A 15,138-nucleotide genomic window follows, 5' to 3' on the forward strand; every position below is an offset into this window, starting at 1 on the left:
GATATATAATCCACATTCCACAAAAATTACTCATATAAAGTACACAATTCACAGGTTTCTAGTATATTCGCAGAGTCGTGCAACCATCACCACAATCCATCACCCTAAGGAGACACCCCAGACCGATTAGCAGTCCCTCCCCATTGCCCCCATGCCCCAGCCCCTTGCAACCACACATGTGCTCCGTCTCTATGGAGCCACCTGCACTGGGCGTCTCATTCACATGGAATCATGCCACAGGTGGCCTTCGCAACCAATGTCTTCATTGAGTGTCATGTGTTCAAGAGTCACCCGGGCTGCAGCATGAATCAGAGCTTCACTCGTTCCTGTGGCTGAATCCTAGTCCACTGTGTGTCTAGACCACACTGGGTTTATCCACTTATCTAGTGATGGACATTTGGGTTGTTCCCACTGTTTGTCTCTTGCAAGTGACACTGCTGTGAATGTTCGAGCACAGGTTTCTGTGTGGGCATGTGCTTTCACTTCTTGTGGCTGGCTACACACCCGTGAGTGGAGCTGCTGGGTTGAAGGGTAACTCTGTCTTTAACCAGGATATCCTACCTCTGGCTGGTTCTTCTGTCTGACATCCTGGTGTTCCCTAGGGTTCTGTCCTAGGCCATCTTCTCTTGAGTGATCTCTCTCTTCCAGAAGCTGTCCTCTCCCGGACTCCTTGCCTTCAAAGCCCTGGTACCCCCACGCCTATCCCCCCAGACCTCTCTCCTGAGATCCAGACCCATGTCATCACTTCCCCTTCAGCATCTCCCTCTGTGTGCCTCACGGGAACTTCGAATTGCCCAAACTACCTGCCCATAAGCCTGCTTCTCCATCCCCATCTCGTAATCGGAACTGGCCGGTCGTGCAAGCTAGAAACACCGCCTAAGCTCTCGCTTCCCATTTGCGGCTCTCCTCCCAATGTCCCACCGTTTCCCTCTGCCCACCCCTGGCCAGCGGCGTCACTCACCTGCGTCAGCGCAGCGGTACTGCTACACGCCGTCTGTCCTCTCACACTGCTGACCAAAGAGCTTTCCAAAACGTAAATCTGTCCCAGTCCTGGGTGAGACACTTAAATGCTGCCCAGTGCCTGCAGAGTGAAGGGCAACCCTTTGCATGGCTTCCAAAGCAAGCCCCAAGGGCCTGCCTCCTATGTATCCCCTCGGCCTCATTTCACGCACCAGCAACTCAACTCGATTTCTTTGGGTTCCGCGGATGGGCCAGGCCCCCTCCCCCATCTCATTCTTCAAGTTTTGGTTTGAACCTATTTCTTCTGGCAGTTTCTGAGACCACACGGGGGTGGGAGACCCCACAGGGTCCTCCGTGCTGTCGGCATGTGGCCTTTGGTGCCTGCTCGTTCAGTCACAACTCCTCACCTCAGACAGACCTGGGCCTGTACAATTGTGCAGACACAATACACACTCAAATGTCTATTAAAATTATTAATGCAAACTGATCCCCTAAACACACCGATGCCCACATGAACTAAACTCTTAACCACTGACTGCTCTAGGACCTACTACTTTACCCCGATGTGGAAGGGAAGGAAAAAAAAATGATGTAAAACCCAAACCAGCAAGAATGGCCAGGGATTGAGGGCCTTGACTGAATTCTCTCTGGCTGGCACACCCTTTTCTGTCCCTTTTCCATGTGCCCCTTTTCTTGTTTGCTTCTGATGGTCCAGGTTCATACAGACCCCAGAGCTCTCTGCATGTTAAGTAGGCCCTGGGGGCGGTTATCCCCAAGGCAACCCTGGGAGTCTAGTGCGTGGTGTGTGTGGTCTGAATGAAATCTAGATGGTCCAAGGGGTCGCGCTCTGCCTTCAGTTTACAGGAGAACGCCATCGGGGATGAAGGCGCCTCTGCAGTGGCCAGCGCACTCAAGGCCAACACGGCCCTCACTGCTCTCTAGTAAGTGAGCCGGCCCCGGGCCGTGCTTTCACACTACACATTGGTTTTGCTTTCCAGTCAAGGAAGGTGTGTTTGATCTTCCTAATGTTAGCAATCGAGACATCAAACATGTGGAAAATAAGAAGTAGGGACTTGGGGAGCGTTCTCCTTCAAACTCTCCCGGAGGCCACCTCTCCTTGCTGTACCTGGAGCATCCAGATCCCTGTCCTAGGCATCAGACAGTGCAGGCAGGGGGCGCAGCGCTCTTTGGACAGATCACGGGCCAACAACCTTCAGTGCTGTGTTGCCACTTTCAACCCTAAGTCCAGGAATGGTGAAAAGGAAGGACAAGTACCCATGGACACTGGGCCAGGCAGGGTGCAGGCTGGAGAGGCCCCGCCTGTCCGCGTTGAATACATCTCTTCCTATAGTCTGCAGGTGGCCTCCATTGGCTCCCGGGGGGCCCAGGCGCTAGGGGACGCCCTGGCTGTGAACAGAACCTTGGAGATTCTCGAGTAAGTATTCCAGTCTCTGGCTATAGTCTCTTGTCCAAAGAAACCAAGCTGTCGATTCAAAATGAAGATATGGAAAGAAAAAAAAATGTCAATTTACATGGAAACTCACAAATCTTTTAAATAGTGTCCCTTAGCTCCAGCATGCCCCAGCATCCCCATTCCCACCACACAGCTCTCCCCTAGGAGTCACCACTGTTGGGCCTCCTCTCCTTGAGAACCTGCTCTCCCCGCCCTGCCCAGGCTGCACACGTCCCGAGGTCCTGTGTGGGGTCCCTGGCCACTGACCTCAGTGGGGCTCCCTGCTCCTGTGGTCCTGGGATGCTGAGCATGTGGGGACCGCTGGATGAAGTGTTACTTCTCGTCTCAGCCCTGCTTTCCTTTCTTGGGGATGGGCTCCAAAAAACCACCCAGTTTGGGCCAGCTTCACCCCTCCTTGTGTGTCCTGCTCCCTAGAGCCGATCTCCACTCTGCGCCCAGGAGTGAGAAAGGAGCAACCTCACCCCCACAGTTGCTGAGTCCGTGCTGCCTCTACCCAGCAGCCCATGCTCATCTGAAGGGGTGCTATTTGCGCCCCACAGCTGACACTGTGCCTTAGGCTTCATATCTTTCCTAACAGCTTACGAGGAAACACCATCGGGGCGGCTGGAGCCAAAGCCTTGGCCAATGCTCTGAAGGTGAACTCAAGTCTCCGAAGACTCAAGTGAGTGGCTATAGAGACCTACCTGTGCCCAGAGCAGCAGACTGCTCTGCTGAACCCTCCCCCACGAGATGAGGTGCTCTCAATTTCCTCTGTAGCTGCTTCCTTCCGAATGTAAAGAACCCCGATGACTAGTGTCCCCCTTGCACATGAGTTCGTCCATTCTGTCCAGCTTGCGCCAGAGCTGAGACACTTAACGTCTGCATTTTCTGTCTTCCATCTTCCACGGCACTTGGATGGGACCACCTGGCTACTTGTAGACACAGGTCTCAGGGGTAAACGCCCCCTTGCTGTGGACAAATCAGGCCCAGAACCACATATTTCCTCCACGCCCCCCCCACCCCCAAGGATAACGCAGTGCTGCTTCCTGGGGCGCGTTCTAATGTACCAAATGGCTCACAGGTATCTCCATCTTTTCTCTGTCTAGTCTTCAAGAGAATTCCTTGGGGATGGACGGGGCCATTTGCGTTGCCACCGCACTGTCTGGAAACCATGGCCTCCAGCACATCAAGTGAGTGGGGCGCAGCAGCACCTGTCCTTCCCTGTCATTCTTGCTCATCCTTAGAGTGACTCCCAGCTCGGGCTCTGCCTTCCGCCCAATTCTCGGAGCTGGCTGACTCCCGGGTCTTTCTGCAGTTCTGCGGGGAAACTTGGTATAAGGGGGAGCCATTCTGGGTCTTCTCTGTGGGAGGGATCCTGGAAGCATGAAAGTCTTGGCTGGAGCTCTGCATTTTGTGCTCTTTACTCAAGAGAACCTGCAGGCCTCTAGGCCTTGAGCCCATCTCTCAAGCCCTGTCCTACTCCTTCTCTTGTAGTCTCCAGGGAAATCACATTGGGGAATCTGGTGCCAGGATGATCTCAGAGGCTATCAGGACAAATGCTCCTTCATGCACTGTTGAAATGTGAGCCAAACAAGTTCCTGGTGGACCTGGCAGGAGGACAGGCAGAGCAACAGCTGGAAGCTTCTGAACGGAAAGACCGTTTTCCTTTCTGTGGTCTGGGAATGATGCTGACCCACACAAAAGTTGGTCTCCTGCAAGGAGGCAGGAAAGGTGCTGCTGAAGAGGCCATGAGCACCTCTCCTGGACCCGGGTCAGTCCAGGCAGGGGTAAGATGGATTCTCTGCTATGGCACAGAGAAGGGAAGGTCTCCACCAAGGACACAGGCCTTAAAGTTCAGCAGGTAAGAAGCCGGTGTGAGCTTATTTATACCCGAGGTCTTCATGGGCCCCTAACTTTTATTATTATTGCCCTCTCCACTGGTTACAATCATCCCCCTCACTCTGAAACAAGCTGCCATCTTCAAGCCTATATATAGAGGATCAATTCGGCATTGGTGACAGAAGGGACCTCTTTTCTCAAGAAGACTACAAGGTTTTAGGAGAATGATCCTTAGAGACAAATGGAAAAATTATGAGAATTTTTTGAAAAGAAATGAAGGCTTTAGGATTCTGGAGACAAAGACTAAAAAAGTTGCCCAAGGTTCTTGCCGTCTTTTATCCATCGCAAAATCTCTCAAAGGCACAGATTATGTCTGGCATACGTTATGTGGGGTCTGGCACACTGGTTATCAACAGCACGTTAAGTGTGGATGCCTGAACGACGCTGCTCCACACTGGGCTTCCCAAACCACTACTGTGCCTGCAGTTTCTCCACGAAGCGACCAAACTGAGCCCCCACGTGGTATAGGTTCCCTCGGGCGTCTGTCCGTCAGGAAGGGAAAAAGATCCCCATGGACACCACAGCTCTCATCCACTAAATAACCAAGAAAAATGCTTACAAAGATCATAAAGTAATTATCATTTTAAAGTTTGAACAGGAAGCACTTTTGTTCTAAACATGCCTTTAAAAATGAGTATTCAGGCAAGAATCCTCAATGGATGTTAAAACCATGCATGAAAGCCTAGCGAGGAAGAAGGTATCTACCCGGTCTCAAAATCTCACCCTAGAAGGGATAGTTACGAATGCTTTCTTAACAAAGTGACTAAACTTAACATCACCAATAATGGGACGGATGGACATAACGTACCCCTGATGTGACGCGCTAAGGACACACCATGCCAAAAATACTGATTTGAATCTAATCAGAAAGGAACAATCAGACAAAACCCAAATCAAGAGGCATTCTGCAAAAAAATAAAAATAAAAAATAAAAACTAGCCTAACCTCTTCAAAAATATCAATGTCATGTAAAATACAAAAGGCTGCGGACTATTTTAAATTGTAGGAGATTAAAGAGGCATAACTACATAATGCAAGATCTCTGATTAGATCCTCGACTGAAGAAAAACAATCCGCTGTAGAGAAAAGTACTTGGAAACCGGGGACATCTGAATGCGGGTCTTGTGTCATATTTATTTGGATTGCTGGTTTTGAAAGATTTTTTTGCTGGGTATAGAATTTTTGGCTGGTATTTGGCTCATGGTACTTTCAACATGTTGCTACACTGTCTGCTGGTTTGTGCGGCATCGGGCAATGTCCACCTAGTTGTGAACTTGACGGAACAAGAGTTGTGGTACCAAATGGTGCGGAAAGCTGGACCCTGCAGGCATCCAGCACCGGAGAAACCTCAGGGGCCATGAGAAAAATCATGCTTCCCCCCCAGCACTCGAAGAGCAAGCCACACCAGAATTGGAAGGAGAGCCCCTTCCTTCTCCAAAATCTCCCTAGCGGCCTACTGACAAGGCCTGTGCTCTTGCCGGCTGGCAAAGCAGGGAGGTTTTACAAGGAACAGCTCTATCATCAGAGGGCAGGACAAAAGATCTACAGCTGAGGCAAGAAACCCACAGCCAGCGCAGTGGGACTTCTCTTTTTTCATTGTGAACAGTTCCTATCGCTGTGTCTTCACGGTCGGTATGTTCACTTCTGTGGTGCCTCAATCCTGGTTTGCACGGTCTTTGTCTCACTTCTTTAATTTCCAGATTCTGAGCTTTATGTTTTCCTTATCTTACTTTGCTCAAGCCTCCCTCCACCATCTCAGTATAAGGAGGAGAGTTAAAAACTATCTGAATGTCCCATTTTACTAATTCTATCATCTGTCATTTCTGGGTCATTTCTTGGTCTGTTTCTTGATTTTTCTCATTATGGTAATTTTTTATTGGACACCAAATATTGGGAATTTTATCTTGTTTGTCATAGATTTATAGTCCTTAAAATTCTTGAGCTTTATCCCGGGACACATCACTTAGAAATAGCTGGATCCTTTCAAAGCTCGCTGTTTCAAGTTTTGTTAGCCAGGATCAGCCATCCTTATTTGAGGACTACCAGGGCCCAACTTCGGAGGCAATGTCTCCATATTCTGGGTACTCTACCAGGTGCCCAAGTCAAAAAATTATTTTGGGGCCTTATCTACAACAGATACTATAGAAATCCAGGTGTAAAAGATCGTGATATCAACCAAAGCCACCTAACTCTAAATGATAGCGTCAGGGGTGCCTGGGTGGCTCAGTTGGTTAAGCTTCTGCCTTCGGCTCAGGTCATGATCTCAGGGTCCTGGGACCAAGCCCTGTATCGGGCTCCCTGCTCAGTGGGGAGTCTGCTTCTCCCTCTGCCCCTTTTTCCCTGCTTGGGCTCTGTCTCTCTCTCTCTCAAATAAATAAATCTTAAAAAACAAAAAAATGGTGGCATGAACCCAGCTGGTAATCTGGTGCATATGTTTTTAATACACAGTATGGATTTAAACAGAAGGACTCCTAATAAAGCCTTTGCTTCATCAATTACACACTCTCTTACAGATTCAAGCCCTCCCCTTCCACAAATTCGTTCCCTCCAGTTAAAAAATCACATTCGAGTTTTCCTCTCAAAAAACAAATAAAGCCTTTGCTTCATCAATTACACACTCTCTTACAGATTCAAGCCCTCCCCTTCCACAAATTCGTTCCCTCCAGTTAAAAAATCACATTCGAGTTTTCCTCTCAAAAAACAAAACATGAGCCAAATACCAGCCTGGGTGGCACAGCGGTTAAGCATCTGCCTTCAGCTCAGGGCGTGATCCTGGCGTTATGGGATCGAGCCCCACATCAGACTCCTCCGCTATGAGCCTGCTTCTTCGTCTCCCACTCCCCCTGCTTGTGTTCCCTCTCTCGCTGGCTGTCTCTATCTCTGTCAAATAAATAAATAAAATCTTTTAAAAAAAAAAAAAACAACAACAACAAAACCTACCCTGCCCCTCCACCATGTTCTTCAACCACACGTCCCTCCCCTGGCCATGCCCTCTTTCCTCTTGTGACCGCCCACCTTTCTGAACACTTGTCAATACTGTGTTCACTTCAAATTCGAACCGCTCTTCGACCCATCACTGGCTATCTGACTGCTCCTGGCTAAGGTCGCCAGAGATTTCCTAACTGCCAATTTCAGTGGCCTCTCTGACTCAAGCTCATTTACAACAAGGATTTAGCACTTGCTGCCTCTCCCTTCTTTGGAGATTCTCCCCTGCTCTGGCTTCCATAACACAACCTTCCAGTCCTCCCACCTTTTCCTTACCCCTCTTCTTCAACACTCTTTGGAAAATAAAACATTTTTTCCTAATAATTAAAATAAAATACAACCACTTTAGAAAACTTAGAAAATACTTTCCCAGTCTCTTCTTCTGGCTCCCTGTGTCCTTTGCCCCTGAGACACAGGCATTTCTCAGGCTTTCAACCTTGGCTTTCCTCCGATCGCACATGTTCTCCCCTGAGGAATCTCATAGGAAAATGACCCTCAAACCTCAGTCTCTAGCCCTTACCCTCTTCCTGACTATAGATTTACCTTTCCAGAAATTCATCAAAATAACATTCATGGTAACACATAGTTTAAAAAGCCAAAAATTACTAGGCTTATGAAGGAAAACAGCAGTCTCTGTCTTGTCCCTCCCCTCCCCGAACACCCCTACCCCCCAAACTCAATGTCCTACATGTGCTATTTCTTATCATCTTAAGAGATTATCTATTGACTTCTATATGGGAAAGGCCACTTGGATGTCCTTCTGTTTACATCCCCACTCTTTGTTTCTCCATCCTTCCAACAGTTATTAGAGTACGATTTTTGTTTAAATCATTTGTGTTTATCTTATGACTTTATTAGTATTCATCACTCCTGAGCCATTCTCTATGTAATTTATTGTTCTTTTTAGAATTAACAACGTAACTTTTAAAAACTTAATTTTCTATGTTACTATTGCTTAATCCTTCCAGACTGCCCAAGAGAGGTGTAAAGTCAGAACGCTGTGTCTGCGACACACGAGTTTCCCATCAATGGCATGTTTCCCTGATGACATCCCTTCCTGAGTGCTCTGCCCTCCCTGTTCCAGTCACACCCGCACTGCAAGGAAGGGCTTCTGCTCTGTGCAGTTTCAGCTCTCTCCCAAGCCTGCCAGTCCCGGTTCCAGCACCTAAGAGTCCCCCCGCCCCGGGCCAATCCAGCAGCTAGGATACTTACACAGCGTGTTGCTATCGTCAAGCGACTCCCCTTCCTTTCTGATCGCTGACATGGATATTGTAGTTTAAAACGCTAACGAAAGAGCACCCGCAGGTCTTCTTGCCGTCCCAGCTCAAAGAGCAACAGTTCCTCAGACTCCCCACTGCAAGTCCTTGGACTTTAAGGACTTAAAAAATCCCTTTACATTTTCTGTCAATATACATGTCATAAAGCATTTTAAGAGGTCCTTTAATTACACAGTTTAAAACAATAACAACCATCAACAATGATCTAAACACTGGTTTTTCACTGACCTAATCGTACAGTCTTCTCTGGGGCCCGAGTCTGCTCTGATGCTTGGCCAAAACCAACGGCACGAGGTCAAAGGCACTTGCACACACCTGACTGCTGCGTCTGTCACGGTAGTGACAGACAGATGGTAAAAACTACAGTCAGGTGCTTGAAGCTCCTTGGCGGACAGAAGCTGCTCAAGTAAGGAACGGCCATTCTGTGGTGACACTGCGCAAGTCAGGTAACCAAGGCATGAAGGATGACCAAGGCAGAGGTGAAACAACAAACCGCCCACCGCATGGGCGCCTCTATCTGTGGAGGGTTACCTGCGGCGCGGGCCACACTCCCGTGGTAATGCCCATTAGAAGAAAGCATCACGTAAGGAAAACAGAAATCCTTCTTCTTCTTCTTCTTCTTTTTTTTTTTTTTTTTTAATGTAAGGCAGGTCAGACTCAGGGAAACCAAAACTAGAACATCTAAGAAGACTCACTGACTTTTGAAGCTCAGAAGCCACGGCACCTGAGGGGGTTGGCACGGCTTCCGACACTCCCACTTCCCTTTTACCGCATCATTTCAATGACAGCACATCTCAAATCGCTAGTGAACTAACTGAAAGCTGAATGTTTAAAAAGGGGGTAATCTCTTATGTAGGAATTAGGAAAAGACAGAGAAAAGCAAAGATGATAGAAATAATTGTCACACCGTCTCCTAAAAATTCACATGTACAATAGTTAACCTATGAACTTCTCCTATTTATGTTATACGTGCAAATAAACAACGTAATTATACTTTCAAGAAAAACTTATTTAATGATATAAAAATACAGAATTAAATACATTTATTACGAGTTAAGTAACTTCAGAAGTTTTCTGACTTTATAACTGAAAAATAAATGAAAACTGCTCTGTGTTTTCCACATCAGAAAAACAAAACAACTGCACCTGTCACTTCTCATTTCACATCAGGGTGATTATTCTAGTGCTACTCAACCGAATGCATTCTGGTTCATCTTTAGAGTCAGAAACACAAGTTACCTGTACTAACACTTCTTTAATTTGTTTTCCTAAGCAGGAATGTCAACCTTCTGAGAGAAAATGGAGCATTTATATTTCGGAGCATCTGTTATGTGATCTTTAAGCAAAGTGGGTTTTCATCTAACTTAGCTAGCTCTCATTCAGAACATTTTAGTAAAATACATTGAAAGCTCGGTATTGTGAACACACAGAAGAAAATAAGACAACGAAATAAAAGCTAGAATTAAAAGCCAATGTACAGTAAATGTCCACAACTGTACAGATGAGGAGTCAGACACTCCCCCACAATTCCTAAACTGAGTCCGGGTGTCCAGCCCCACGTCCGTCCCCACCGCCCCCCAACCCTGACGCGGAGACGAAACACATCACAACGACGATAGCCAAGACCTGACAGCGCCGAACCTCGTTTCTCGTCAGCTCTTTGTCCCACGCACGTGCAGCTCTAGAACACATGCATTTCCCAAATTTCAGGAGATAAATAAGGCAAGAAAACACATCCTCTTTGGGGCTTGCTTCGGTTCTCGTTGAAGGCCTCTGCAGTAACACAGAGGCAGCTAAAGAACAACTAGGTGTGGCATCATGAACGAGTCCAGCTGGTTCAGCAAACAAAATAGGTCTCCTTCCTAACCTTCCAACTTCCCCTTTACCTATAGATCTGAGGGATTCAATCAGGCCGGTCCCTTGAGCAAGAGGGTCAGAAGTCATTGTCGCTCTCATCCAAGGGCTCAGGCTTTCGGACCCTGCGACTGGGCTTAGCTGGCGAGAGAGCAACGCTCTCATCTTCCAAATCGTCGTCTTCTTCATCACCCTCCATGTCAATCTCACTGTCCTCGGAGTCCTCCTACAGGAAGACAGCAAAGACAACTGAGGGCCCGTCGCGCTACCTGCAGCTCTGTCAGCCGAGACCCTTGTCACCAGCAGCTCAGTAATGAGCAACGCCCCCACTGAAGGAAGAGCTGGGCGGAGCAGCAGTCGGGCTGTGGGGGCGAGGGAGGGGGACCCACGTCTCACACTGCTGGCAGAAATACAAACATATCTGGATCAGCTACCCAGTGGCCTTCAGACACCAGCGTGTAGCCATGTTTGCTGCCGCAGGGGCTGGCTCTCCCTCGGAGGGCTCGGCAACACCGCTGCATCTGCACCGCAGCTCACCACCGGCCGCCGCTCTGCCCCTGGGGGCCCAGACACCCACCAGGGGACAGCAAGGAGGGTGGGGCTTGGAGATTAGGAAAGTTGGGTTTTTTTTGGTTTTTGCCTTTTACCAGATTATGGATGGAAAGCCACACAAGAAATAGGCAATTAGGAGCGAAATAAAAGGAACACTCTCTCCATCACCTAGATCCAAGTTTTACAACTGTAAGTCCTGTGTCCCAGGTAAACCAAGATGGCTAGCCACTCTAACTAGATCATTCCCACCAGCATACATACATGCTGCAATTTCCTTCTTCTTAAATACACAAAACAAAACAAAAACTGCAAAGTTAATCCCACCTTCCTCCCCGGCTGCTCTGCCCTGTTCCTCTAACCCCCCCAACAGCGAAACTCCTTGAAGGAGTTTTGAACCCTCCACCCTGCTGGTTCCCCTCTCACTGCCTCCTCAACACACTCAGCTGGCCTTCACCTGCCATCCACGGAAACATCCAGTGGATTCAAATCCAGTGGGTGAGTCTCAGGTGTCTTGTGACCTCCAGGCTGCATCGGGCACAGGAGGGCTCCTTCCTTGAAAGCCACTCGGCTGCAGGGCACCCTTCTCTCTGAGGGCTCACCCCACCTCACTCTGGCATCTACAAGGTCTCACATACCCCCACGCCCTCCATCTCCCTGATTCTGCAACTCGGCTCAGCTCAGAGCCTTGGGCCTCCTCTTCCCTTTCTACTCTCTCCCCCACACAATCACATGTATCCTTGTGGCCTGAAGACCATCTAATTAGGACGGCTCCCAAATTCAACTCCAGCCCAGACCTGACCCCTGCACTCCAGACGTGAACTCCAACCAGCTACTCAACCCCAGCGCGTGGATGGCTGGCAGGCAACGCATGTGTAGCATGTCCAAAACCAAACTCCTGCTCTGCTCTCCAAGCCCCTCCTCAGGCCTGCCCCATCTCGGGGAAATGCAAACTCTATGTATACTATTAGCCCATTAGGACACAAATGAGGCCTCCTCCATTTCTCTCTCTCCCATCCCACGTCCAATTCACAAAATTTCATGGTTCCGCCTTAGAAACATCCAGAATCTGACCACTTCCTAACACCTCTGCTGCCACGACCTTAGGCTGAGCTGCCAGCACCCCTGGACTAGTGCAGACGCCTCCTGACTGGTGTCTCGTAAATGCCAGTTAGCTCTTGGCACTGCTGGGCTCACGATTTCCGGCCCCTTCCCACCACACTCAGAGAAAACTCCAGGTCCTCATCACATCCTGCAAAGCGCTGCGTGGCCTCTACTGCCTCTTGCTGCTCCTGCCCCCAGCCCACTCCATCCCAGTCACACCACCATCTCTGGGCCTCCAATGCAGGAGCCCCACTCCCTGGGCCTTGGATGCCCCTCCCTGCACCACACCCTTCCTTCCATTCAGGCCTCTGCCCAAATGTCACCTCACCACAGAGACATTCCCTGACTGATCAAAAGACATCAGTCTCCTCCTTCAACCCTGTCACTCTGTTCCCTGAACGGCTTTATTTTTCTTCTTGCCACTGTGACCCGATGTATCCAGCTGATTACTGCTGGAATGTAAGCCCCCTAAGGGCAGGGGTGTATTGCTTATAATCTGTAACACCTACACATACGTAACAGGCACTCGGTAAATACCTGTCAAGTGGAAGAGTGAGCACACGAGGTACAAGCCCGTGTGCCTGGGGGATGTGTGCAGGCAGCCTCCCGGAAACAAACAAGCAACATGAGGCACAGAGGAGATATCCGCTGTCGCTCGGGCATTCGTTCTGAGAAAGCTATGCGCACAACCAAGCAGATCGGAAGACGAGGACCAGACGGTGCCGTCCAGGCATCCCCAGCACCCACGCCAGACTTCTTATTCCTGCCTCGAATGGCTACGATGGATGCGAAGAAGCTACTTAACCACCCACCCCTAACTGTTAGAAAATGTTTGAGGTGGTTTCTCTGCTTCTCTAAGACTACCTTCTGTGATTTCAAGGCTCGATCTTCTCTGTGCATCGGGGCCAGCAAACCTGAGTAACTGCTCCCTCTGTGGATTTCGGTCACAAAATACACTATTGGCACTAAATAAAGGAATCTTTTGTACAAGAAGTCAGGCTCATGCTCTATCCCTACGTAGCCACTAATGCCACATTCCAGACACATGTGGCAAACGACCTGATGAGGAGGTCTGTGGTCTGTCAGCCTAGTCACCCTTTGCCTCTGGGGCCTCACAGGCTTGCCAGGGACCGCCACAAAGAGGGCAGGCCCAGGGTGATGGATGGGACAGCCCTGACAGCAGGGCCTCATTCCAGTCAGTTTCCCAGTCAGTATTACCTCAAGGACATTCAAGGTGCCAGCAGCCTGATGTCGTAGCCTCCTGCCCAGCCTCTCTGAGGCCCCTGTCTCAAGAGAGCCTCCTTTTCCTGTTTCCTCCCCCGAATGGAACTGAAGAGAGGGATGGTCTTGACCACGGGCCCTCAGCAGGTTCCCGTCTTTTCCAGGTTACTCTTCAAAGTCCTGATGACCTTTCTCGTCTCTTGGCTTAGCACTCAACCCTCCTCTCCTGCAAGGGACCTTTAGGCAACTGCACCGTTCACTGTAGGCCTGCTGTGCATGGCTCTTGCCCAAGAGACAGAGGCATCACTGCTGGGGAAGGCTCTCTGGTGGCCCTGAGCCAGCTAAGACACACACACACACAAACACACACATGAGATAAAAAGAAAACCAACCTGCTTCTTGGAGCTGGAAGTCTTGCATTTACCTAAGAGAGCTGGTGCTGCTTCCATCTTTGGAAAGCGAGAATGGAAAGAACAGTGAGAAGGAAAAAAAGGGGGGGGGGGAGGGCAAGCAAATTCATTTGAAAAGAAAAGAGTCATCAAGAAGCAGAGAAGCTCCTCGGGAGGCCAAACTCTGGCGCACACCCAGGCAGCCCCTCACACTCAGCTTGTCGGCTCAGCTAGTCTATGAAGCCAGCCTGAGACCAGGAAGAACAGAGCTGCTAAAGGGAGCTGGTCAGGACTCACATCGTCATCAGAGTCTCCACCCTGCATTGTGCCCACGATGCGTTTGCTGGGTCTTTCTGAGGAGAACCAAAGCATGAAGAAATTATGAAAAGCTTGTTTAAGGAAAAACAAAAATGCAAGGAATGGCATTCAAGATTTGTTTCCTTCAGAAAATTGGGGAAGACAAGAGTCAATTAAAGAATTTACTTAAGTTGCATCCAAATAACCAAAACTCCCAACAAACGGTAATGGATTTTCTACGTTTCCACTTTGAAAAAAAAGGAAAAGGGCAAGAAAATATAATCACAACTCAGAAACCAGGAAACGAAATATGCATCCTGTACATGTTTTCAGAAAAACCACTGAATCCCACTCTGAGTATCTATGTGACAGAACAGCTCCGCTACCTGCCGAAAATAGACATGCAGTCTCCCTGCACAGACCAATGCGACTTGTATTTGAATCTATGTCTGAGCTCCAAAGAGGAAAACTTTTAAGGTCACCATCAGTTCATCTTTCAAAACACCCACATTATCTCTGTGATTCTCCACTCTCCTCTGGAAGTCACGGCTGCCTGGCTGTGACTTCTGCAAACACCCAGGAGCCATCCTTCCCTGGCGGGAGGCAGACAGCTACCCTCACACACGAAGGCTGAGAAAGGAGCACCCGGGACCCAGGTCCACGCGGCAGGGCAAAGGCAGTGAGGGCAGCTCAGAGAGGAGCTCGCTCAGGACAGGCCTGGGGTGACCAACAAGAGCTAATTACAGACTTCCCTTGGTCAGATAAAATGCAAACCTTGTGTTGTCTAAAGGCCTTATTTATAGTTCTTAGATTTTACTTCTGCAGGCTCGGTGGTCAGCAGAATTTAGGAGCACCAGTGCCCCCAGTCACATACCTTTTCAGAGCCTCAGCTCCCATGTGTAGAATGGGGGCCATAACCCCTAACCTCCATTTATATCATGAAGCTGTTAAAAAATAAAAAATAAAAGGAAAGGGGCGCCTGGGTGGCTCAACTTGTTGAGTGTCTCTTGATTTCATCTCAGGTCATGATCTCAGGGCTCTGGGATCAAGCCCCACGTTGGGCTCCACATGGAGTGTGGAGTCTGCTTGAGATTCTCTCTCCCTTTGCCCACCCCACATCCCACGCTCATGCCCTCTCTCTAATAAATTA

The 15,138-nt window shown here is 49.0% G+C and overlaps 2 protein-coding genes across 9 annotated transcripts in view; one reads left to right on the forward strand and one right to left on the reverse strand.

Annotated features, from left to right (window-relative positions):
* NLRC3 (NLR family CARD domain containing 3) overlaps positions 1-7,242 on the forward strand; it is a 32,757-nt gene extending 25,515 nt beyond the window's left edge. For both annotated transcript variants that reach the window (XM_045784024.2, XM_087871040.1), the window contains 5 exons: positions 1,818-1,901; positions 2,312-2,395; positions 3,012-3,095; positions 3,520-3,603; positions 3,908-7,242. In XM_045784024.2, the coding sequence (XP_045639980.2) occupies positions 1,818-1,901; positions 2,312-2,395; positions 3,012-3,095; positions 3,520-3,603; positions 3,908-3,998 (427 nt within the window). In that variant the 3' untranslated portion in view covers positions 3,999-7,242. The remainder of the gene's footprint in view (positions 1-1,817; positions 1,902-2,311; positions 2,396-3,011; positions 3,096-3,519; positions 3,604-3,907) is intronic.
* Positions 7,243-9,648: 2,406 nt separating this feature from the next.
* The window catches only part of IFT38 (intraflagellar transport 38), a 30,035-nt gene continuing 24,545 nt past the window's right edge, over positions 9,649-15,138 (reverse strand). For 4 of the 7 annotated variants that reach the window (XM_045783931.2, XM_045783930.2, XM_087871059.1 and 1 more), the window contains 3 exons: positions 13,989-14,044; positions 13,695-13,751; positions 9,649-10,654 (listed from right to left, as the gene is read on the reverse strand). In XM_045783931.2, coding sequence (XP_045639887.1) covers positions 10,508-10,654; positions 13,695-13,751; positions 13,989-14,044 — 260 coding nt within the window. In that variant the 3' untranslated portion in view covers positions 9,649-10,507. The remainder of the gene's footprint in view (positions 10,655-13,694; positions 13,752-13,988; positions 14,045-15,138) is intronic. The other 3 variants (XM_045783934.2, XM_045783933.2, XM_045783935.2) reach the window with 3 other exon arrangements.

This window comes from Ursus americanus, chromosome 2 (genome assembly GCF_024610735.1).
Source record: "Ursus americanus isolate L20-20 chromosome 2, mUrsAme1.1.p, whole genome shotgun sequence".
Taxonomy (NCBI): domain Eukaryota; kingdom Metazoa; phylum Chordata; class Mammalia; order Carnivora; family Ursidae; genus Ursus; species Ursus americanus.